Genomic DNA, 26,622 nt, shown 5'->3' with positions numbered 1-26,622 from the left:
CGTGGGAGGAACAGCAAAGTCACATGACAAGAGTTATAAATATATGCAGGGATAAAAAAGTTGGGGACACATTGCAATAAATCTACCCTAAATATGTAAAAACCTTATTGTTTTCTATAATATATATCATGTATATAATATATATATAAATAAATTCAATTCGTTTTCTTTTAATTCAGCTCTCACTGGCCTATTACTTTCCCTCCTTTCCTAATCCTCGTGTTCCATTTGAAGAAGGATAAGCTGGGTTTTTTTGTTTTCTTTTTACTACAAAAGTTAACTTATACTCTAGGGATTCAATAAAGCTCCTAACACCATAAGTAAGAAAACTCTAGGGATTCAATAAAGCTCCCAACGCCATAAGTAAGAAAACAAGCTAACAGTTAATAACAAATGGAAATGAATTCCTCTGCATCCGGTGCGGAGCAACTGAAGAATAGAATAAGTGACTCAGACAACTCAAAGGTCAATAACGACTTTAATGAATAATTCTGGTAAAAGCATTTTTGCACAGATATGCAGGTATAAAACACATATAAAAAATGAACATAAAGATTCCTTCTCTCCTTAAGTACATCTTAGAACAGCCATGACTAAGTTTAACTTGATATATATTTCAGAGCTTAAAACCCAAGAAACTAACAAATTTTTGCACAGTTTAACCTGAGGCACATGCATTTATTGTCCTAACACTGGAAATACTTTCTTGACATTTGATTTGACACTTTTATTGGTAAGCTTTGCCTTTTAAAAGTTTTCCTAGGAGAAAATACAAGAAAAAAGTATCTATCCAGATTACCCATCACTCTTTGAACAATACTTAGGAATAACACAATCTTAAAATAGCTCAATTTTGAAAAACACTGACAAAATGCTGGAGTGTTATTCTTATATTCAGGATCTCTTTTTTAAAAAGAAATGAGTATAAAAAAGTAATTTTGTCCTGACATTGGTGGGATGAGATACATTTGTACTGTTCACAAATTCAACACACAAGAGTGTCTGTTTTAAATGAGATCAACACTAATAGGTAACAAGAAGTAGAGAAGCCAACTTTAGGAGATGCAGTCATTCCAGGGTACTTGGTTAATCCCTCTCGGGTTTTACCAGCACATCTCTGAAAGGAGATGCACATCCTAATCTCACAGCTATTTAACAATGATCACTTTCCTTATACACAGAAAATATGCTTACCTCTTTGACAGCTCCAGTCTTAACTGCAAAGAAAAGGTTATTACGAGAACCCAGTTCTAGGTGCCCCAACTACATTTTATCATCACAAGTAGCTCTCAGTGTTTCTTAACAGGGGGATTATTGGCATTGCGTGTAACATAATTCTTAGTTGTGGAGGACCATTCCAGACACCTAGCATTCCTGTCCCATTCACTAAAAACCAGCAGTTTTCAAGGTCGCTGTGACAAGCAAAAACACACCCATATGTTTCCAACTGCCCTTTGATGAGAATTACTGAGTTAGATGATTCAAGATTAATATCTATTAACTTCGTGACTTCCACAGAAAGCAACTGCTTCATTACCTTCAGTAACAATGACTGAAGAGAAACATTTTGTTTAAAAAAACATTGTAATTAAATATTACTTTGGAAAGATAAGCTGATTTCTTCAAATCCACAGTGATCTGAAAGGATCAGACGCACAGTGTGCAATACTTACTTGTCCCCAAATGCACACATACAGTCACAGGAAGGTGACTGTTTACCTTCTACTGGCAAATCTTACCCCATTTATCTTTAGTATAAAAATATGTCCATCCACTACAATAAGATAAAAAACATGTAGGACTTCTTGATAAATTCGCTCACACTGACGTTCCTGGAAACTGCTGTTGTCTTTGCTCCAAAACTTGCTGATTTAATAGCTGTTGTTGTTTCTGTAAAAACTGCACCACTTCTGGACTTCTTAGTAATGACTTAAAAAGGAAAAATAAAAAACATATTTATTAATAGCATTATTTTTATGGGATTAGATCATATTCATGCTATAAAATTACTCTTCTAGATCCTTACACAAGATACAATATGCTTACGAAACGAAACATGCCTAAATTGAATTCACTTCTGCATCTGATGTACTGCAATTAAACTGCAAACTAATAATAATAAAATTTGATGTCATATATCAAATACTAAAACCTAAAACTCACTGGTGAAGCCTGATCTTATTGGTGATTTTGCACACAAAGGAAATGCTTTTATGATATGCCAGCATGTATACCCTTTACGAAACATAAGAGCCAAAAACAGCACTGGATTACAGCAAGAAAAAAAAGGAAAAGGCATACCACGTGAACATGGTTAAATGCCAGTTTAGAAACACATACATGTATGACTAGTACTGGAACTCAAGTTCCTCCCACTAGTTTACTAAGTCTTTCTGAGAAATTAAAAATGGTGTGTGTCTGTGTGTATAGGTATGTGTGTGTGTATATATAGGTATACATGTATAATAAAAGTAATATTAGCACATTACCAAAATTTCAGAAAAGAAATACAACTGCTCTGAAACAACCAACACAGTTTTATACACTCACCATTTTTAAATATAGTTATACTCATATGACAAATATAATAGACTATGGCTAATATGTTTTTATTAAAATACTTATATAAATTGATGAAGGTAAAAAAACCTTGAACCTAATAAAGTGAACAAGGTAAACCAAATAAGGTGGAAACATTATCATTAAAAACTGATTTTTAAAATGTAATATTACAGCATAGTATATTTCCTATTTATTACTTTTCTTTAAAATTTATTGGTAAAGACTGCCCAACATTTATTAAGTAAATGTACTAAAGTCTACTTAGCTGTTATGAGACTGTTGGACATTGAGGCTGTTTAAACTACCATTTTACTATTTGTGATAAATACATTTCTGGAAAATATCCTTATGCTTAATTTATCCATATTTAGGATTTGTTTCCTGAGAATGTCTTCACAGTAAGTATGATTTCTGAGTGAGGGGATACAGACTGCCCAGCTGCTTTCTAAAGTGCTGTACTAATACAAGATGCCATCAGCAGAATGAGTCCCTTTCATGGAACCCTCAACATCACTGTGTGTTATCATTTAAATAATTTTCACTTATTGTACTGTTTATTGTGTGATTTTAACTGATATGAAATATCTTTCCATATCATATAAGGGAAGCATTCTGCTTTTTTCTGTTTATATTTTTTGCAATGTATTGAGGTCAAAATTTTTTCCTCCCCTATCTGTGTGATAAAAATGTCAACCATACCAACCACAGTCTTTTACATATTTGTTGCAAATGTTTTTCCTGTATGTTATTTTCAAGTTTGCATTTTTATTTTTACCACCATTTTTAACTACAATATTCATTTTTATGCAGTGAAATTATACTTTCTTTGTAATTTTGTCTTTATGAGATTCCAACGTGTACTGGCAGAGGCACAATTCTATTCTGATTACCAGTTTAACAAATTTTAAGATCTCAAAAGCTAAATAGTTCCATTTATAACAAACAACTTTTGTTAGATTTGTAACTACTTTACAAACAGATATTTACCAGTCTTTTCTGATTTAACACTTGTTCTAAAAGAGTAGGTCTTGCAGGTCGATCCCCAAAAGATCCTGTTCTCTGTTTAACAATGGAGAGTATATTATCTGCACTTTCCTGGGATAAAAGATAAAAATGCAAATAGGATTAAATGTTGATATAGTAATCCATGATTAGAGGCATTTCAATGATGTAATGAACAGGTCTTTGCTTCTCTTCCTTCTTGCCCAGTTCCTGGGAGCCTTTAAAGTCCCTCTTTAAGTCATTAGGCAAAGTGTTGGCAGTTAATTTTATATAACATGCCTCACTCCCTTTCCCTCCAGGACTTCCAACCTGGGATCTTCTGTCTCCAGAAGGTCTCAAAAATCAATAGTGGAGCAGGGTGGGGGAAGGGAACCTATTTTAATATTTGTGAGTGATTTTCAATATTACAAAAAAGTGCCAAGTGTAAACTGAACATTCTCCTCAGATAAAGCTATCCAGGCCAAACCAAAGTTTGCCTGCCTTTGAATATAGCAACTCAAAGGCCATTCATGTAGTGCTAATAAAACACTCTTGATAGTTTTTTGCCCAACAAAACAACAACAAACAAATTAACAACAGCAAAAAAAATGGGGAAGGGGAGTAAAATATTACTCAAAGAAGCAATTGATACACAAAGATTTCAAAATTTGGAAGTCACCAGGAGAAAAATGACAAACTGGCTTTGAAAAGACTGGAAAGCACTGGTATAAGTAATCTCCTGCCACTGGTGTAGACAAAACAGGCAAGTCCTAAAATGACACCATACTCTTTGAGACATCGTTCCTCAAACAAAATCAGCAGCACTTACTACCAACTATGTATCCCCACTGACCTGATAAAATCTTAAATACAATTTTCCTGGCTAACAAAATGTTAGTTCACTGAAACGTTCTGACTCTTATAAAACCATGATACAATACTGACCACATCCAAAAATTCTGACCAAATATAAAGTCACATAAGCTATGCCACGTATGAATTCACTCTTATTCTGCTCTTCATTTTGGTTATTATTGAAGCTGTTTTTTTCTCTTGACCTTCTTTCTAATGTCCTCTAAGTTGTCTATTAGAATACTCCCTTTCTTTATCTCTTTCACCATGAGAAGTTTATCAATCTGATGTTAAAAAAAAATGTTCAATCCCTTAACATTTTAAGCCTCACAATATAAAAAACTGTAAAAAGAGGAATCTAATACCCAGAGAAAACAAAAATAATTTTTTCCTCCCTCTCTCCCCATAGGATTAACTACTTATGGGACTGTGCTTCATTTTTATTGCATAAGAAATGGGATGCCGAAATTGATGATGGAGTACCCTGCATTCTCACAACCTCACACACAGCACTGTGTACATTCTGAATGTTAATAACACAAAATCATAGAAGCTTGTAGTGAAAATAAACTTGAGTCATCTAGTTCAAACTTCTACAAGTGTTGGAATTCCCTTTTCAAAAATTTTCAACACTTTTTGTCCTAAGGAGTTACCAACTTTTGAGGCATCCTATTTGGTTTTGAATATCTAACATGTAGGGAGCGTTTACTTAGGTTGAGCTGAAACACATAACCCCTGTGATTTTCACCTAAGAGTCCTAGTTACTTCAGAACTATGCAAAGTAAGTCTACTGCTTCTTCCAAATGATAGCCTTTTAGATATCTAATGATAATGATCAATCCCACAGGTCAGTTCTTTCATCCCTGGTTCCTTTATGTGTCTCTCACACAGCATAATTTTTAGATACATCGACTAAATATTATATACGTTTGTTTCTCATTTAACCTTGATTTGTGTAAGAAATACTGATTTTTAAATATCTTAATTTCTAATCTTGCTGCTCACACTATGGCAGAAGACCCCATCACCACCTACCAGTCCTACTATAATCATCTCCTAAAACATCTCTAAATCTATAGGCTCTTGACTTTAATCCACCCCATCAGAGTTGGAGCCCCTGTTACTTCCTAACTAGGAACTTTCTTTTGAAGACTCCGAATTCAAAATCCATTGCCTGGCATTCAACATCATACAAAAATTGGCTTCAAACTCTTAAATTTATCTTTTATGAATTTTCCACATAAATATTCTGCTTTAGCTAGAATGGTCCCCTTGCTAACTTCCCAGAAGTGCCTTCTGTATTCCCACTTCCCTTCCTTTACTAAAATGTATTCTCTTTCTTTTTATCACCAAAATTCTAGGGAAGCAGTATAGTGTGGGGATAAGAATGAAGGCTCTAGAACCAGATTGCTTGGGTTTGAGTACTTGCTGGCTGCATGACCTAGGCCAAGTTACTTAACCTCTCTGTGCCTCAGTTCCACATATGTAAAATATAGTACTTATCTCATTGCTGAAGGGTGTGAGGCTCCATTTACAGTTTAGCACAGTGCCTGGCACATTAAGAAACTTAGCTGATTAAGCACATACTATTAGCCGTCCTTTCTGGCTTACACTGAGTTGTATTTTCTTTGCAAAGCCTTTCTAGAATATCTCAGCCTACAATGATCTATCCTCTCCACTACTAAAGCACCACTGTACAGCTGGCCCTTAATGTATCCTGCCTGTCCCTGTTAGTTATTTTCTTTACACTCAGTTCAACAAAGACTTACAGCTCTTGATTCCTCAGAACTGGTAAAGTGTCCCATACTGTAAGATAAATGGCTATTATTTGTTGCTTATAGCAATTAATTATCTTCCCTAAAAAAATCATGCAAATTATTTTAGAATAGGAAAATTATTAAGGTTCTTTGGGGGGGTTGGAGGGAGAGATTCGAATTCAGTATCTATTTGCCTTTTGTACATTTTCCTCAAACTGTAGATGTAAATGCTGGGCAATTAAAAAAAGAAAGTTGCTACAGGTAAAATACTTCCTTCTTGAAAAGAAGTATATTATCTCCTCTCTCTCTAAAGAATTCTGAAGTGAATGGGTACGTTTGGGACAAACAGAGGGACAAATGACTATTTCATTCTGTAATAAGTGGCTTATTTACTGATAATTGGGATACTAAGAACAAAATCAACTGAGAACAGGACACTGAGAACACAGTAGTACTAAGCACAGAGTACTAAGAACAGAGAATTGAGAATAGGTTTAACTGAGAAAATAACACTACGAACACTAAAAGAGTGCTCTTAATAGGGGTACTGAGAACAGGGTACTAAGAATACGTATACTAAGAAAAGGATACCGAGAATAGGGTAGTGATAACAGGAAGAGATTATCTTCTCCAAAGTACCAATTTCACGCAGGTTCCTAAGTCTCTTTGCCTGCTCCTCTAGTGATGAATTAGGTCAATCATTTACTATCTGCCCTTCCAGCCCATATCCCAGACCTTTGAAACGACAGCTTTCCTGACATGTCACATCATTTTCATTGAGATTTATTCATCTCTTACAAGGATGCACCAGAACCTCACAAGGATGCATACGTTTGTATAAACTGTAGTTGAGGGCAAGCACTCATTAACTCTCAGCCACAAGTCCTGCCACAGCAACCTGGCCCATTTGGGAGGCGGTAGGCAGGCGCTGGAGACGCGGTCTGCGGCCAGAGTGGCGTTTCTTTTTCCACCTCCCACTCCCCCAGACCCCAGTCGATACCTCAAGTTTGACATTTCCTGCGCTGCCAGCCTGGGCGGCCCCACCGCAGTTCAGGGCCTGGTCGCTTTTCTTCTTCTTGTATTTATCCTTGTACATCTTGTTGCGGTGTTTCTTGCACATCCACGGCTTGCGCTGCTTGGCCACCTGGCTCGTGGTCTCGCTGCAGCCCTCGTAGGTGCAGGTCTTGCTCATGCTGCCCCCGCCGCTGCCCCGTCTCCGGGCTCCACCGCTGCCGCCCTCTCCCCCAGAGTGGGTCTCCTCGTCCTCCAGATCCTCCAAACTAGCCGTGCTCTCGCCTCCCCCTGGGGGGTCCGAAGTGTCCAGCAGGTCTGTCTCGTCTTCCCCCGCCTCCTCCTCGCCATCCCCCGCCACTTCGCACAGGTACCGAACGGGCTTGCCCGCCCCGGCGCTGCCCCCTAGGGCCGGAGCCTGCCGCAGGACGCCCTCGGCCGCAGCCTCGTCCGGCCCTCCACAGGGGCGCATCACCAGCAGGGTGAACTGCGAGGCCGCGGCTGGGACGGGGGTTGGAGCCCGGGCCTGGCCGGAGGCAGGGGCGGGGGCCCCGGGGCGGAGCGCACCGCTAGCGGCGCCCGGCCCCGCGCCCTCGGCGACAGCCTTCACCTCCGTGCTGCTGAGACCTGGCGGGGGTCCACGACCCCAACCCTTCAGCACCTGCCGGGCCCAACTGCACTTAGCAAACCAACGACCCGGGACCCGCGAGAGGAAAAGTGGCTGGCTCAGCAACGGCGCCCCGACTGCGCCTGCGCGGCTGCAGCCCGCGCTTGAGCGTCTCTACGCTCTGTCCCTTTCAGGGAGCCCGGCGCCTCTGAGGGGCGGAGCTGAGCGGCCGCCGGAGGGTCTGACTGCGCATGTGCTGTGGACTCTGGCGGGAGATGCTGCGCCGCGCGGTCACCGCCGGCGCCCGCCGGTTTGCTGAGCGCACTTGAGGTACTGAGGTGCTGGGCGGGACAGCGCTTTTGCCTGGAACCTACTCTGCCTAAAACGTTTCAAAGCACTTTTGTACTGGAACAACACAATGTAAATCCAGATTTTTCCTGAGCAATCTTATGTGGCGTCAGGAAGCTCATTAAAATATTTCTGACTGAAAAGCTGACTGAAAAGGGAGATGTGATGCTGGGATGTGGCAGTGTCACAAACGGGCCCCAGTAGTTAGCAGTCAAGGAAGGCAGAGGCGGCCGATTTGAAAATGGTACCGTGGAGGAGTGGACCAGACCGGGGGCCAAGGAGTATTTGTGTGGAGAACTAAATGATTTACTCCTGGAACCTTTTTCTCTCTTGGAAACATTTGATTTTTAATACTTGGCCTTTGCTGTGACCTCCAAGGTAAGTCTTAAATAACGTTTTCAGTAACTATAGTGAAAATGTGTGAAAAGGAATACTGAATGACAAACGTTAAAAAAAAAACCCAAAAAAACCCACACAGTGATCTATCATTTCTACCAGTTGTCACACGATGGCTGATTGCTGAATCTGGACTCAGCCAAGTCTCGGGAAGGGCCGCATCCTGCCATGTCCTGAGCAAAACTGTCGGGTAGATGTGCTCTTTCGTTTTATTTTTTCCTCCTGCCCTGGTCAGAGTTCCCATTCCACCTATTGGAAAGGAAAGCAATGGTTATCCAACAAATGACCAATCCATTGACGTTAGTGTTTGGGTGTTGATGTGTGGGTCGGTCACCAGCTACATTTGAAGGAGAGGCACGGTGGATGGGAGAAGGTTTGGAATTAGACCGACCTGGGTGGCACCATGCTGTGTGACCAGGGCTAGTTAGTGACTGCCTCTCTGAGCTTCAGTTTTCTCACTGGTAAAATGGGCAGTCGGTTGGTTGTGTGCTAGAGCCAGTTGATGAGTGCCCACTGTTAAGATTTCACGAATTCATTTAAAAATTAAATTCCATAAATTTACAGTTAAATTATGTTAGAAACAAAGGCTAAAAAACTTGAAACTCATCTCTTTCTAATTGTTTTACTCTTAGCTCTGCTGATAAGATTATTTATGTCTGTTGTATCTGTATGTGGAAATACTGTTTAGTGGTATGATACTGCATATTTCTTCCCAACTCTGCATTCAGTGGTATGTTGGTAGCTTGAAACCAGCCATGGTGGGACTGTTTACACCATGGAAATTGTCAGATGCTACAAAGCAGGGTTTGAATTATTGTTGGTTGTCTCCAGACATAAGAAAGTAATAGTAAAAATGTTAATGAAGATTAAACTTAAAATGTTTCATGTCTGGGGCTGTCACATTGTCAATACCCCCTCCCCCCAACTGAGGAAATATTCTTTCATTTTTTGACAGCTATCATTATTTCAGCAAAAAGTTGCTTACGTCATTGAAAAACAAGTGAAGTTTTGGCATATGTCTTCATTGTTTCACTTTTGTCCTTAATGTAAACAAAGTATCCGCCAACGTTCATGTCAGAACTACACTCTTGGTGAATAACGTGAGCAACTTCCTTGCTGCATTAGAGAGAAATCAAGCATTTATTTATTGTTTGAATTTGTGACACTATTGTTGGTGAAATAATTTTAAAAACTGATAGTGGATTTTGCAAGAAATGGCAAGTCATACTGAAGTATAATAAATAAAGGGTCATATATTGTATCATTAATTGTAAATTGTGTGCTAAACATTCTTTATATCAGTTAACTTGTTTTAAAAAATTTACGAGCATATCACTGAGGGTAGTACTGTTTAAATCCTAGTACAAATTCCTGTTATATAGTATTTAATAAATGACAGCAGGTTTTTTTTAATTTTAAGTTTTATTGAGATAATTTACAGGCCATAAAACTATCCATTGTAAGTGAACAACTTAATGATTTTTAGTGAATTTATTGAGTTGTGCAACCATCACCACACTCCAGTTTTAGAACATTTTCATCACCCTGTATAAGATCCTTCCTGTCCATTCTCAGCCAACCCCTGCTCCTATTCCAAGCCCCAGGAAACCACTAATCTACTTTCTGTCACTGCAGATTTGCCTTTTGTGGGCATTTTATATAAATGTAATCATATAAACATGGTCTTTTGCACCTGGCTTCTTTCACTTAGCAGAGTGTTTTTAAGATTTGTCTACTTTGTTGATTGTATCAGTAGTTTATTTCTTTTTATTGTAGAATATTATTTCATTGTATTGCTTATCTGCTCACCAGTTGGTGGACATTTGGATTCTTTCCAGCAATGTTCCATAATGGCAGCAGGTGTTATCTAGGGCTGAACACATAATGCGCTCTCAAAATATTTCCTGAATGAATATATTAACAAACGAATGAGTCAGGGTGAAAGAAGGAGCGTGGATGGACACAGACTTTCAGGTTCTAGGCCTGGCTCAGTCCCTAAGTGTCGGTGCAACTGACCAGGTGGGGACCAGGAGTCTCTGGGCTTTAGTTTCTCAGTTATAAAATGATGGAATTGGTCTAAATGATCTGTAAGCTCTTTCCTAAGTTTAGAATATAATATACTGTATTGATCTTTTACTGTGCTTAGGCCTACTCCTTGGGATTCTGATTCCAGTGGTCTGGCGTGGGCCTGGGCATGTATATTTTTAGAAAGCTCTCTAGGTAATTCTAATATGTAATCAGGGCTGAGAACCATTGACTTATCTGTTATAGCTAAAATGTAATCTAGTAGACTTATATATACAAACAGATAACCTAGCTTTGGCCTTCATTAATATAGTGTATTTGTCACCAACCAATAAGATTTTGCATATATAGTTTTTTTGTTTTTTTGTTTTTTTGCGGTGCGCGGGCCTCTCACTGTTGTGGCCTCTCCCGTTGCGGAGCACAGGCTCTGGACGCACAGGCTCAGCGGCCATGGCTCACGGGCCCAGCCGCTCCGCGGCATGTGGGATTTTCCCAGACCGAGGCACGAACCCGTGTCCCCTGCATCGGCAGGCAGACTCTCAACCACTGCGCCACCAGGGAAGCCTTGTGAGAGGCTCTTTGATGTCCAGCGTCTCCTTACCTGTGCCCTCAGCCCATCTTACTGGCTGACTTTGTTCTCAGTGCTCAGAATGCAGTAAACAGGAAACAGTAGTTCATTTCTTCTAGAACAGAATCTCCAGTGCTTTATGGACACTTTACAGATTGGTATTCTTAATTCATTTCTAAAACTTTAGTGTACAACTTCTGAATAAACTTTTTCTTAAATCAGGGAATAGTACCTCTATTCCTAGCCAAAAAAGGTTTGACCTGCTTCTCCACATGAGGTTATTTTAGATTTGCAAGTCTGAGCCTGGTTGACATTTAGGGAGGATTTCATGTCGACCAGGGTCAGTGAAAGTCTACTTATTCTATACGTCTGTTTACTCCTCTCCTGTGTGGTTTACTTCAGCTTCTGTCTCAGAAGGACCATCTAGACCCGTCGTAATGTAGCCCCAGGGAACAGGACTTTCTTAAAAACATGTTGAATCAATCAAGGAGTCATGCAAATAAAGTTAAAAAAATAAGGAGAATTGTTGTTAGAAGTACTTTTTCAAATAAGGTAAACAAAAAAGAACCTAGGTTTCACACCATCTGTATTATGTGTACTCACCACTGCTTTTTATGAACTGTTGTCTCACATTGTCAGACAAGGAGAAAAGAATATACTAAGTTCAAGGCTCTGGAAGAGCAAGAAAAAGACTTTTGAGTTGAGAATATACTTTAGGTGCTACTGAAATTCAGCAGAAGAATTAAGTCAAAGTGCCAGGTTTATTAACCAATTATTAATAACAGAAGTACTTAATTTTTCCCAAAGGAAAAAAAAGGGGGGAAGTAATTGTCAAGTAACTTCTAGCTGGACAGTAATTCCAAGGTGATGTTTAATGTTCAACACCATACATTCGTACATCTGTATTTTCTCAATATGATAAAAAGCTATCTTGGATTTTTCTTTTCTTTAACAAAGTAACTAAATATGAAAATTTGCCTCTACAAACTAGTATACATAAAATAGATAAGCAACAAGGATTTACTGTATAGCACAGGGAACTGTATTCAATATCTTGTAATAATCCATGAGGGAAAAAAATCTGAAAAAAAAATATAACTAGATCACTTTGCTGTATACCTGAAACTAACACAACACTGTTCTTCAATTAAAAAAACTGAACAATGTTTAAAACTTTTTTCCATTCCAATAGTCTTTTTAGAAATATATTTAGGATGAATAAGGGTATACTAATGCTATGTCAAAATGGCAAATGGCCAAGCTGGAAAGGCACCAAGCCTTCTGGAACAATGTCAAACTGGGCATGGGGGAATAAAGTTTGTTCTGATGTTTAAAATACAATAGTAATTTATATTTTGCTTTGGATATAAAATGTATTTGTATGTCTAATATTCTGAGAAGACCTAGAATTTCAAATGAAAGTGTAAAATCATAATTGGCTGAACATTTGATAAAGTCCTATGATTTGTCAAGGACGGGGACTATGAGTTTAAGATTTATTCAATCAATCAATCATTCTTTTTTAAAAAACCTTATTGGGATATTTCTATATCATAAAGTTCACCCACTTAAAGTATACAATTCAGTGTTTTTAAATATATTTATGGAGTTGTGCAACCATCACGATTATCTAATTTTGGAGCATATTCATACAAAATACCATGGAGAGATTGTGCTAGGCCTCTGGGGACTCTGAGTATCAGAATTAAACAGGAAAAAAAAAGTAACCAAAAAATAAATACATAGTTTCAAATGTAAATTTCATAACATAATATCTTATCATACTACTTAGAAATTTTTAGATTATATAAAAATATGAAATATTTGAGAACAGTACCTTTCTTTAAAATTCAAGTACATGTCTGTGTTTCCGATGTCTGTTTTAATATTTTGTCCTGTCTATTTACGTTAGTTTAAAATGTCTTGTAGACTTTTATAGTAAGTGCACGGACTGAAACCATTCTCAGCTATCTAGGTAGTAGAAAATGCTGCCACAACTTAGCTTCTTTTTAGGCAAGTGGGTGTGAAAGTCTTAGCTGGATCCCAAACCTTTTAAATTAGACTGATTAAATCATGCTTTGTCCTCAAAGTTCTTTTGAAGCTCAACTAATTTTTCTTGAAAATTCTGGGTAACATGTTCCACATCTGCTTAAAACCACCCCACCTGGTGTTGTAAAATGTTAACTGATCTTTAAATCTAATCATCATAGCATCCACATGAGAGCAATCTGTTTCTGAGTCAGTATCCTTTCATCTATCCTCATGTTAGATAGATTATGCTGCAAAGCTGGAAAATACAAAAATCATCAGTGAACAAGGTTATTTTAAAATATTCAATTTGTCGAAAAAGCCAAGATAATTCCCTGCACTGTAATGAGATCGATCCCCTTCCCTTTAAGTTTAAGAGGGACCTCATTTACATTGTAAATATGCATTTACATTGGAGAGATCTGACTGCCCCTTCTAACCCAGGTAATTGCATTAGTAATAGGGGTAGAGTCGACCTCTCCGATCTCCTATGTGAGCAAATAGGAAGAAGTATCAGCGTCACATAGGATGTATTCTGGCCAAAAATGTTTAACATGAATCGAATGAAACCTATAATTTCCTGTTTATAGGGGAGGGAGGGAGGAATAAGTTAAACCACACAATGAGGAGACAATCAGAAACATCTAGAATGTGGAAATTCTAAAAGATGACTGGTCTGGTGGAAAAAGTCAATGTAAAAAAAAAAATTTTTTAAAGTTAGGGTCGACACATTTTTTGGATTAAAAGAGACTGAATACAACAAACAAATGCAATATGTGAAACTTGATTAGAGTCCCCCTTAAAAACAATAACAAAAAACAATAATAAAAGGTATCTAAGGGACAATTGGAGACATTTGAAAATGGACTGAGTATTAGGTTATATTAGATAATTATTCCAAAATTTTTTTGATGTGGTAATTACATAGTGGTTATGTAAGAGAATATCCTTATGTTTAGGAGATTTATGCTTGAGAATACAGGGATGAAGTAGCATGATAATGTATATTTTATTTTGAAATGTTTTAGCTAAAATATACATACATATAGGAAGCAATTATGGCAAAATAAATTATTGAATCTAGGTAGTGAGGATAAGTATGTTTATTGTCCTAGTCTTTCAATTTTTCTGTATATTAAAAAATATGCATATTATATACAAAATATAAATTAAAATATTTATACATTGAATAAAGAGAAAGACCTTTGCAAATATAGCTTAGAAGATATACCTCATTGTTTTGCAGTATTTCAAATTTGATATTTATTTTTTTCATTGATTGCATCAAAAATTCCACATAAGTCCATAATGTGAGACAAATCTTTTTTTTTTTTTTTTTTTTGCGGTACGTGGGCCTCTCACTGCTGTGGCCGCTCCCATCGCGGAGCACAGGCTCCGGACGCGCAGGCTCAGCGCCCATGGCTCACGGGCCCAGCCGCTCCGAGGCATGTGGGATCTTCCCGGACGGGGGCACGAACCCGTGTCCCCTGCATCAGCAGGCGGACTCTCAACCACTGCGCCACCAGGGAAGCCCAAGCCAAATCTTTAAAAGAAAAAAATTCCTTGGAGAACCATCTTATTTGGACAAGACATTCAAACTCTTCATTGACATTTGGTAAATTATGGGTAATCTGTCATTGAAGGGATTACTTTTAAACATTCATTGATCTGTGGCCTCTTTCTCTAAGATTCTTGGTAATTAAGTATTGCTAATGAATAATGAAATGACTTCGTAAAAATATGTGGTGGTTCTTTTTTAAATTGGCTCTGAACTAACATTACTGACTCTCCATCTGTTAAATAAGTAATGATGTTGGAAAAGTTTTTTTTTTCTTTTAAGTAATTTTGAGGGTTTCAAATATTGACAGTTCTTTTGTATTCATTGTCAGTCATTTTGAAAATGACATTTTTGCTACAATTTTTTCAGGCCTTGGAAACTTTACATATGCAAGTGGTAAAGCTTGTTTATCATAAAGGATGCTTTCATCTACTCTTTTACATCATGCAGCTGATTTCAGTGTCTTTTGTAACCCTCTTAAAGCAGCATTGCAATGGAATAGAGGAAATGATTTAATATGATCTTTTCTTCCCCTTTGTAGTTATCTTTTATACAGCTAAGATTAATTTTTCTTGAATATTGTGTGGCATGCCATATTTTGTGATCATTTACGTTGTTCTGTAAAAAACAATGAGACCTGTCTCCTTCTGCATAGAACATAGTCAAACGTTCCAGGGACAGTATTGCAGTTTTTAGTATTCTTTAAATATAGAAATATATATCTCTTCCAATCAACATGTTCCTTTGTAAAATGCTCGCTTAATCTTGATGTGTTTGTCGGCTTAATGAGAAAAAGCATGCTGGCAGAGTAGGCACATTCGTGACTGTTCATTTGTACAAAAAGCTGTAAAACCCAGCTTCTAATATTTAACTGAATACTTGTCCATATTTAAAATCTATATTTGACATTTTGAAAGAAGAGCTAAATGAGGAAAATTTTACATTTGCTTAGAATCACCATGATTCTATAGCTACAAACGCAGACCAATGCAGTTGTGTTGTTTTGGTGACTCAAATATCACCCATGTTGCTACCCTTGGTGACCTGGCTTTCTGTAATGGTAACAGCTCTTGGTAAAATTCTGAACAAAAACCAATGCATTCTTTCCTCAGTATATATGGTAGTTACATTCCTGTGAGTTCAATATACATTAACACCATGAACTCATACTTTTGGTTATATATAAACCAGAATTTGAATCTCAACTCAGACAATTATTGATAAGTTTTTCACCTACATGGAAGCCCAGAAGAACATTCAGAAGTTGGACATGATGCCTACAGTTCCTTTTTGGTACCGGCCTGTCTGCATATTGCAGGCATCTCGCATCCCTGGCCCTACACACTGAACATTTGTAGAGTTCCCCAAAGCTCCAATTTTATGACAACCAAAAATGCTCCTTGCATTTGCAAAATGCCTTCTAGGGGCCTACATCACATCGTTTGAGAACCACTGACTTAGAATTTAATAAGCACTGACAAAATATTAAGAAAAATAAAATGTTATAGGTGCTATGAATGCATGGGTAATTCTACCTGGAAGACTTAAGAGCTTCAGAGAAGTGATAAGATACCTTAAGTTGAGCCATACAAGATCTTCATGGACTAAGATAAAAGGGCATGACAGACAGAAGAAACATATGATAAAGTTTATAAAGCTCAGAGGCCTACAGCTGGAAGGTACAACTGGCATCCAGGTTGCAGAGGTACCTGCATGGTATCAAGAAACCATTCAGGGGGCTTCCCTGGTGGCGCAATGGTTGAGAGTCTGCCTGCCGTTGCAGGGGACGTGGGTTTGTGTCCCGGTCCGGGAGGATCCCACATGCTGTGGAGCGGCTGGGCCTGTGAGCCATGGCCACTGAGGCTGCGTGTCCGGAGCCTGTGCTTCGCAGCGGGAGAGGCCACAACAGTGAGAGGCCTGTGTACCGCAAAAAAAAAAAAAAAAGAAAAGAAAGAAACCATTCAGGGAAGTACACAGAAACCAGGTTTTGGAAAGGCTTGTCTTCCATGCTGAGGAGTTTGCATGCTGGGAAGTCCAAGATCAAGGTGCCAATAAGATAGATTTTCTTCTGAGGCCTTTTCTCTTGGCTTATAGGTGGCTGCCGTCTCACTGTGTGCTTATATGGCCTCCTCTTTGTGCTAGTGGAGAGAGAGAGAGCACAAGCCTTTTCCTGTCTCTTCTTATAAGGATACTAATTCTTATTGGATCAAGTCCCCACCCACCCTTATGACCTCTTTAACCTTAATTACTTCCTTAGAGGCCCCATCTCTGAATATAGTCACATTGGAGGTTCAGGCTTCAACATTTGTATATAAATTTTGGAGGGACACAAATATTCAGCCTGTAACAGGCTGCCATGACAAAATACCATGGACTGGGCAGCTTAAACAATAAGCATTTATTTCCTCATCATTCTGGAGGCTGACAAGTCCAATATCAAGGTATTGGCAGATTTGGTTTTTCCTGAGGCCTCTCTCCTTGCTTGCAAATGTCTGTCTTCTTGCTCTGTCCTCACATGGGCTTTTCTCTGTGCACATGGAGCTAGAAGGATCCCTGGTGTCTTTTCATCTTCTTATATGGATACCAGGACTATTGGATTAGGGACTCAGCCTTAGGACCTCATTTAGCCTTAATTACCTCTTTAAAGACCTCTCTAAATACAGTCACATTGGAGGTTAGGTCTTCAACATGTAAATTGTAGGGGGACACAATTCAGTACTTAACAGATTTTGGCAGGATAATTTTGAAATTTTTGATTTACTGTTTCTAATCTAGTAGCAACCAAATATATTCCCTCTATCTAAAACCTTCTTTAATACCAGTTAGAACCTTAGTGTGTTTTTCTTTTCCTTTTATATCTAAAGGTCTTTGAGGTCTCATTTTAGTTTAATTTCTGTTTAATATATCTCCTAAGATTTTAACCTTACTCCTAAGAAATATTCTTCCAGCTTAATCTGTCTCTTCTTTTCTTTTATTTTAATTTTCCCTCTGCTTATGTTCTGATATGAAGACTGACATATTTTTCATTCCAGTTTTTCTGTGAGATTTTGAGCAATCATGTCCCCCTAGAGACAGTATTTTTAAATGATCAGCATTTTTATTTGTTGTTGGGTCAGCAATAATTTATTTCAGTTATTTCTCTAGTATAATCTAAGAAGATGACATTTTTTTTCAATACAGATGCCCATTTGTTCTTATTGTAAATATACCATCTTTTTATGGTTGAGCCTATGATTTCAGTCTGAAATCAAAAGCCTTGGCTTGAACTCATGAAATGAACAAATTTGGGCCATCTTGAGTTTGCATAGTTGGGGGTGACTCAAGACTGTTGACAAGTCACATAAATTTAAGACTAATTCCTCTGGCTCTGAGTATAGAATAGAATTTGGGCAGTAAGATCTGGTACTACCTATCTGAGCTTAATGTTAACAATTTAAAGCTAGAATCTCATATGCTATTGCTCAGTGACCCATGTGGAACTTAACTATCTTTACCGACCTGGCTGAAAACCACAGGTAGACACAACATCCTAAATCAACTATACTTCAGTTAAAAAAAAAAACAATTAAAATTAAAAAAACACAGCAGAAGCAGGAAAGTACGCTGCTGAAACTCTGCCTCTTTCAAGGCAAGACTTCACTGGGACTCAAAGGCTCTCTCCTGATGGTTAAATCCTATATCAGCCCTATCTTCAGGCATAGACCTACCTGGGCATGTATTGTTCAAGGTCATCTGCAGCTACCCACAGAGTAAATTCTACCTCAACCCAGGTATGCTTGCTAAGGCCTGTGTGGCTAATGTCCTAGATCACCTGAAGTGGTCAGTGCCTGCAGCCCAGGCAATATAGAGAGAGCCCTTGCCTGTATACAAAGCCAGCAGATCAAAATCTTTAGGCAGCCGAGGTTTAAACTCATTCACACTGGCTGAAGCAGCTAAGAGCCAACTTCATGAAAAATCAAGCACAGAGTATTAGCTGTGAAAAACTGTGAAAAGATTAAAAATCCCTGCATGGCCTGAGCTTGGTATAGTCCTCACAAAACTGAAATTATACCAATCAATTCCTCCAGCCTCCAGAAACCTCAATTTTCATATGTTTTAGTCTTGGTCTTCAAATTCATTCAGGTGTGTGGCAACAATGGAATTCCTGATGCCAAACCTCAGAACTGGATTGGGGCTTGTCCATCCTGAATAATCCCAGCACTCCCCTCGTCCCTTCCCTTCCCAGGGGCAAGGCCTCTCTCTACGGCAAGCTTATGTCAAGTCTAAGAGAGGCCCAGAGTGCATGTTCTCAGCAGGCAGGCACACCCAGGAGAGGGAGGAGGGAGGAACCATTGAGCTACAGCTCCCACATCTGCCACTAGCATTATTCACTCTTCCTCCCGCTCCATGAGTGAGAGGCCAGGGGTATCTGGGACCTAGAAAGGAACATGAAGAAAGAAAAGTAGACACCCCCCTCACCTCACCCACATGTGCACTCAGTTTAGGAGATTCTAAAAGTGTTTGTAGCTTTTTTTATAGTATAATATACTAAGAGGAAATCTTTAAAGCCAGAATGAAAGGTTTGAACTTAATTTATCAGCTCTGGTGCATCCTCAGAGTTTTAAAACAGAAAAGTAAAAATAATCAATTTAATATGGGAATAGTGCATAGTCAGAAGGTGTGAAGAAACTGGCTAGGAGGCTAATGGAATTTTTAAGCAAGAAGAAAAGATTAAACTCATAGCAAGTAGGAATGAAAAGGAGGGGACTGATGTAAAAATTTCTTCACATGCAGACAATCTGATTGTGAGCAACAAAGGAAAGGTAGGGGGAAGAATCATTGCTAGTTGATGAGGTCTGAAAGCTAGTTATGGGAGAATGGATGGCACTATTAGTAAGTGAGGAAGATAGGAAAGTGTTTTTTTCTTTTTTTTTCCACATCTTTATTGGAGTATAATTGCTTCACAATGCTGTGTCAGTTCCTGCTGTACAACAAAGTAAATCAGCTATATGTATACATATATCCCCATATCTCCTCCCTCTTGAGCCTCCCTCCCACCCTCCCTATCCCACCCCTCTAGGTGGACACAAAGCACGGAGCTGATCTTCCTGTGCTATGCAGCTGCTTCCCACTAGCTATCTATTTTATGGTTTCCTTTGCTGTGCAAAAGCTTTTCAGTTTCCTTAGGTCCCATTTGTTTATTTTTGTTTTCATTTCCATCACTCTAGGAGATGGGTCGAAAAGGATCTTGCTGTGATTTAGGTCATAGAGTGGGGAAAATGGTTTTGACTGAGGATATGGGGCTGATGAGTTGTTTGGTTATTTTGTCGTTTTAAGGTATTTTAGACACCTTACCAAAAAAGGATATACACAGCATAACAATAAAATAAGTATAGATGGTAAAAGTCAGGATCAGGGAAAAGAAAGCCACAAATGACAAGAGTCCATATTATTGCTATGAATGAGATTTAAATTTGGCTCTGAGCCAAATGACCAGTTCCCTCATTCTCATGAGTGGATAGCATAGAGCATATCAATTATTTGGAGGGGTAGGGAACACAGTTTTTCAGCATAAAATTTTTTTTCACTATTCTGATACTTTGGCTCTCTTGGCTAGTCCCCAGAGTCAGTTACCAAAACCCACTGATCCTAAGTTGATTTCCTCTCTTGAGTCCTCATGTGCTCCTCCACCACTCGGAGCTGTTACTTAGGTTTGGGCCATTCCTGTTATACAGGGATCTCTGCAACTGTCTCCAATTAGTCTCCCTCCAATTCTGTCTCCACATTGCAGTGTCAAAGATCAACAAAACCAGACACTAGGTAAAGATGGATTTTATTGGAATAAAGGAGAGACCCCAGGGTATCCCGAGTTCAACTCTAATCTGTGCCTAGGTGACTGGGTGTTTTAAAGGGAGAGTGAGGGAGTAGGGAGAGGGAGTGAGTGGGGGCTGGAGCAGAGTCAGGGATGTGAAAAAATTACAAAAAGCAAGTAAGTGGTTCCTGTCTGGGTGATTAGGCCATGAGTGCCTGCTAACACATTTACTGAAGTTAGTATACCCTCCCACAGAGGGTGGGAGACAGGCCCTGTCCTTAGGATTACATTTCAGAGGAACAGCTTAGAGGTCATTAAAGACACTCTTGGGCTATGGGAGGTACAGGCAGAATTTTCTGTAGGACATAAGAAGGATTTACAATTGAAGCTTTTAAAATAAATACTCTCAGAAAAAGGAGGTCAGGGGCCTCTCTCAGCTGTTTGCTGGAACAAAGGGTAAGTTCTTTTGGTAACCTGGAGCTTTTCCAGGCAAAAATTCATCACTGTTCCAAACATGCGACCTTAGGCTGCTGGAAGCCACACCAGTTTGGTGCATGGGTTTGCATGTTCTTAGCAGCCAGAGCCATCTTTCTAAAATCTAAACGGAATCTGTTACTCTCCTGTTCCAAACCTTTCATGTATTTCCCATTTTCATCTGGAAAATGGACACACTTCTCAGCATGACTTACAAGGCCCTTTGTGATCTGGCTTCCACTCCCCTCACCAGCCCAGGTCGCATCATCCCTGAGGGAGGGAACAGTTACTGTTTTTTGAGCGCTGACACCCACCCTCTTCCTGTTGAGTCTTGGGTTTCCTGAACCTCTCCTGGCTGGTGAGCTGTCTCTGTGGGACCATCACGGAAAGTCCTGTCTTCCTCCAGCCAGCAGCGGGCAGCTTCAACCAGGCTCTCTCTTTGGGGACCTCGAGTCCAGGGCAGAAGGACACAAGGGCAGACACCTGTTTAGGGCGCCTGCATCCCAGAGCAGTGCTCTGATACCAGTGCAGAGGACCTTGGTGACCACCCCCGAGCATTGCCTGTTTCTCTTTCTGAATCTGGCACTCCTGCCCTTTCACTGCTTCTATGAAATCCTGATATCCTTCCCATAAACTGCTGTTTACCTCAGCCAGAGTGGATGGGCTTCTGCTGTGGCCACCAGAAAACCCACCGTTCTTCTGGCCAACTCCTGCTTTTCTTTCAGGCCTTGGTGTAGATGTTGGCATTTTTTTTCCTTCATCGTGCAAGAGGCAATTTCATCTGCCTTTATTTCCATCATTTTTTTCTCCTACTTCCCGGGCTTTGTATCATTAATCAGAGGGGTGGATCCCTCTTACTTACTCATTCTCTAACCCTGTTTCCTTATTTTCAATAGTTTTGTTTTTATAATGAATTTTGCGATCATATTTACAGCAGTTATTTATGCCTGAGTCCCGGTACTTAACTGATTTTGGTTTTCCTATTCTTTAGTTCTTAATTTTGAATCTCCTCAGTCAGCAGGGTATCCACAAGGTGTTTAATTTCTAGATCTTTGTCTTTGCATAAGAACACACTTGGGCTGGGAATAGAATTCTTAACTACATTTCCTCCCTCTAAATCTTTACAAATTTGCCGTTATCTTTAGGAACTCAGTGTTGCAGGGAAGTCTGGGGAAAGCATCTTAATTTTGGTCCTTTTAAGGAAAGCTGCTTTTCCTGCTCTCTACTTGGATATTTGTAGGATTTTTCATTTTTATTTTTTTTTTTGATAAGGCATATCTAGGTATGGGCATTTAGAATTAATTTAGAATTTGCTTGGGCTATAATGAAGCAATTTTCCATATTGACTGTTTTTTGTTGTTGTTGTTAGCATTTAAAGTTTATACTATTCTATCTCCTGTATCAGTCAGGGTAGGACCAGAGAGGCAAAACCAGGGGGGTATTATTTCTTTTAGGGAATTGACTATACGGTAGCCAGGCTTCAAGGTAGCTCACCCAGTGATCGCTGGTATTTGTGCCTTTGTGTAGACCCCTCCCACAATGTATTAATCTTGGTCTGTATGACCAAGAGAACATAACGGAAGTGATAATGTGTGACTTATGAGGCCATAAGGACATTGCTGCTTCTGCCTGTTCTCTTGGATCGCTCACTGGGGGAAGCTGGCCACTGTGTTTTGGGGACACTTGAGCAGGAGAGATGAGGGACTATCTCCCGCTAATAGCCAGCATCAGATTGCCGAGTGAGCCATTTTAAGAACAGATGCCCCCGCCACAGTTAAACCTTTAGATTGGGGATTGGCAGATTGACTCACCACGTCAACCAGCCTGCTGCCTATTTTTGTAAATAAAGTTCTGTTGGGGCACAGCTGCAAACATTTGTAAATGCATTAGCCATGGCTGCTTTTGCCCCTTCACAGCAGAGCTGAGTAGTTGCAACAGAGACTGTATGGCCCACAAAATCGACAGTATTTGTTATCTGGACTTCAGAGAAAAAGTTTGGAGACCGCTGCTGGCATGTTTTTTTTTGTTTTTTCATTCATTAATTAATTTATTTTTGGCTGCGTTGGGTCTCCATTGCTGCGCACGGGCTTTCTCTAGTTGCGGCGAGCGGGGGCTACTCTTCGTTGTGGTACACGGGCTTCTCATTGCGGTGGCTTCTCTTCTTGTGGAGCACCGGCACTAGGCATATGGGCTTCAGTAGTTGTGGAGCGCGGGCTGTAGAGCACAGGTTCAGTAGTTGTGGTGCACAGGCTTAGTTGCTACGCGGCATGTGGGATCTTCCCAGACCAGGGCTCGAACCCTGCATTGGCAGGTGGATTCTTAACCACTGTGCCACCAGGGAACTCCCTGATGCTGGCATGTTGACTGCAACCTCATAGGACAAAAGTACCCACTAAGCCCCTTGCAGATTGCTGACCCACAAAAACTGTGTGAAACAGTAAATATTTCTATTGTTTTGAGGTAATTTGTTGTGCAGCTATAGGTAACAAACACATTGACCTTATATCATTGTGGGAGTTGATTAGAAAGTCTGTGTGAGTCGGTATTGTTTCTGTATCTGGTGCTGGGGCCTGACATGCTTGGGACAGATGGTTGGGAAAGGAAGACGGTTGTGAACTGGAGCTTGCAAGGCTGAACTGAAGCACCCGGGGAAGGACTAGAATGCACACTGGTCACTTAGCCTCCACCCGTCATGATGAGGCTGTCCTGTAGGAGGTGCTGGCGCCCTTTGTCCGGGAAGTAAACGTGTACCTGACTTGAAAGTTGGAGAAGCTAAGGAAGGATCCTGTAGGAGCTGAACAGTCGTGGGCCCCCCTACCGCCCTCATCAGCCGGGTGAGCTGATATGCCTGAGTGCCTTGTGCCCTGCCCTAAACTTTTGAGCATAAAAAGATGGCCCCTATTTCACTTCTGCCTTGTGAATCTCTAGCAAAATGTGTCTCGTTGCCTATGCTAACACAAAACAAGGCATGAAAGTGAATCTAGGAAATAACAGCTCCAGCGTACCTATCCACTGTACTTTCTTATCCTCAAAGGGTCAAACACTTTTATTTAATTAGCATCATTATTAGGTGATGTATCTTTCCACCCTCTCCATTCCTAATTACAAGTGGTTTGAGAAATTGCTCTCAAGAGGTCTGACCCAGTCTGCAGATCGTTACAGGCTTCAGAAAACACACAGTCCCTCTACGCAGTGGCTCTGGCATAACTATGTGAGGGCCTATTGTGTAGAGAGATTGAAATGTTTTCAATATTGCTAGGCTGTCTCTACCTTTACAGAATGAAGGATAGAATGCTAGAGGCAGCTGTGTGCCAAGATCTTTGGTCCAAATCCTGCAGAACCCCAGGCATCTGAGCCAACATCGTGGGATCTGTGTTACAAGGTAGTAGAATGTTGCAGCAGTGACCCTCAAATTGCTCACAGTTCCCTTTGTCCACACCTTTGGGTTGTTTCCTCCCACACTGACTCTGACCTTGGCTGTGCAACTTGCTATCCCTAGTGAGACAATAGCAAACATGACACAATCATAGACTTAAAAAGTGCTTGTGAACTACTGCCAGTTTATAATGTTAAGCAAACAAGGCAAAGCAAAGATGAGTATGTATAGAAGGTTACTAATTGCTTAACAAGGAGGGCAAATACTGTACTAATTCATTTACAAAAATGCACAAGTAGGTTTAAAAACAAATATTTATCAAACCATTTCTTCTTGCATCTCATATTCTCTCTTTTTGAAGTTTACCCTTTATAAGTTTTTTAGTGAGAGTAGGTTGAAAACCTTCTTGGTTGTTGTTTGTCTGAAATGTCCTTGTTTCATTCTCATTCTTAAGGTATGATTTAGTTGGGTATATGTTTTAGATTGGCAATTATTTTCCATCAGAACTTTGAAGGTATTATTCCACTGTTTTCTAGATTCTGTTATTGCTGTTGAGAAGTCAGTTGTCAACCTAGCTATAGTCTTTTTGTAAGTAATTTGTCTTCTCTCTCCAGCTGCTTTTAAACCTTTTTCCTTGCCCTTGGTGTTCTTCAGTTTCCCTGTGAAATGTCTGAGTGTATACTTCCTTGATTTGTCTTGCTTGAGGATCATTGTGCTTCCCAAACCTAAGGATTCATATCTTGCATCAACTGTGGAAAAGTCTCAGTCATAATCCTTCAAATACATACTTACCTCACATAATGTATGCTCAGTTAATAACTCTTGAAAAATTCTGCCACTTTTTGGACAATTACTCCTTTTTTTTCTAGCTTAATGTCTTTTTTTTTTTTTTTTACCCAATAACACACTAAATAAATATATTACAGTTATATTTTAAGTTTCCATTTCAGGCAAAAACACACTCATCAATTGACTTGACACACAGTTCCTAGTCAGAGAATATCAAAGGAACAAGTGTGAATTGCAGTTTTGCTGAATGCAGACTGTTCTCTGTAAGAGAATTGAGGTGGAAGGATCTTGCTTTACATGTGCAGTATTTTCACATTTACCCATAACTTTGCACTAAGGATATTTTCCTGTGCTATATTCAATGCAAGATAATCACAAACTCTCTGAAAGGTGAAGAGAATGATGCAGAAAGAGTAATGCACCATCCAAAGTGTGCCTTTCATGCACTCCTCTGCCATCAACTACCACCTCCTCAAAAGTCTTCTCCCATTAGCAAATATAAATACAAATAGTTTATGAGCAGACTGTTTTTGTTTCTTCTTAAATTACAGTTTATCATGTATATATAGATGCCAGGTAAGAGCAGCTTGTGTCTTTTCCTCTGAAATCTCTGCCTCTAAGTACTATGTAAGTGGAGAGTAGGTGGTGAGCATTCTTGGTACATGAGAAAAGCCTGTCTGCGGGTGAAGCTACACACGGAGGAAAGCAGGGCTGAGGAAGGAGAGACAGAGTCCAGATAACATTGTTTGAACTTCTGAATCCACCCTGCCAGATGTGCCTCTTGACTTTTTATTTTTGTGAGCCAATAAAGTCGATTTTTTAAAAATAAATTTATTTATTTATTTTGGCTGTGTTGGGTCTTGCTGCGAGCAGGCTTTCTCTAGTTGCGGTGGTGAGCAGGAGCTACTCTTTGTTGCGGTGCGCGGGCTTCTCATTGCGATGGCTTCTCTTGTTGCGGAGCACGGGCTCTAGGCGCATGGGCTTCAGTAGTTGTGGTACTCAGGCTCAGTAGTTGTGGCTCACGGGCTCTAGAGCACAGGCTCAGTAGTTGTGGTGCACGGGCTTAGTTGCTCTGCAGCATGTGGGATCTTCCCGGACCAGGGCTCGAACCCGTGTCCTCTGCATTGGCAGGTGGATTCTTAACCACTGCACCACAAGGGAAGGCCATAAAGTCGATTTTTTTTTAAGCTAGTTTGTTACGTTAAATCCAGTGGAGTCCTGACTAGTACTTAACTTGACTTCTTTCCTGATGTCAGTCATGTTTTAGTGAAGGTCCACGGTGTGCACACAGAGGGCTGGGAATTGGGAATATAGTTGATAGGGGCTTTTCCATTTCTTCAGCAATTTCGTAAGGTTTCTCATAGTTTCCAAGCCCAAACTATGTGACAGCAATACCTGTCCATAAGAGGAAGGCCATCTTCACTCTTTAGACAAACTCTCTATGCTAATATTTATATCATTTCAACTAGATCTTTTTTAAAAATTACCCTTTCAAAAAA

The 26,622-nt window shown here is 39.6% G+C and overlaps 1 protein-coding gene across 1 annotated transcript; it reads right to left on the bottom strand.

Moving 5' to 3' along the window:
• Positions 1-462: 462 nt before the first annotated feature.
• On the bottom strand, positions 463-21,705 carry RFXAP (regulatory factor X associated protein). Its single transcript, XM_032611695.1, has 5 exons — positions 21,273-21,705; positions 7,949-8,149; positions 7,153-7,907; positions 3,550-3,657; positions 463-1,929 (listed from the first exon to the last, which is right to left on the bottom strand). Exons 1-5 carry the CDS (start codon positions 21,703-21,705, stop codon positions 1,819-1,821), a joined length of 1,608 nt encoding a protein of 535 aa, XP_032467586.1. The 3' UTR covers positions 463-1,818.
• Positions 21,706-26,622: the final 4,917 nt, after the last annotated feature.

The sequence above is a fragment of the Phocoena sinus genome, chromosome 18 (genome assembly GCF_008692025.1).
Source record: "Phocoena sinus isolate mPhoSin1 chromosome 18, mPhoSin1.pri, whole genome shotgun sequence".
Classification (NCBI taxonomy): Eukaryota; Metazoa; Chordata; class Mammalia; order Artiodactyla; family Phocoenidae; genus Phocoena; species Phocoena sinus.
Note: the sequence above shows the minus strand (reverse complement) of the source record. Positions and strands in the feature narration are given on the sequence as shown.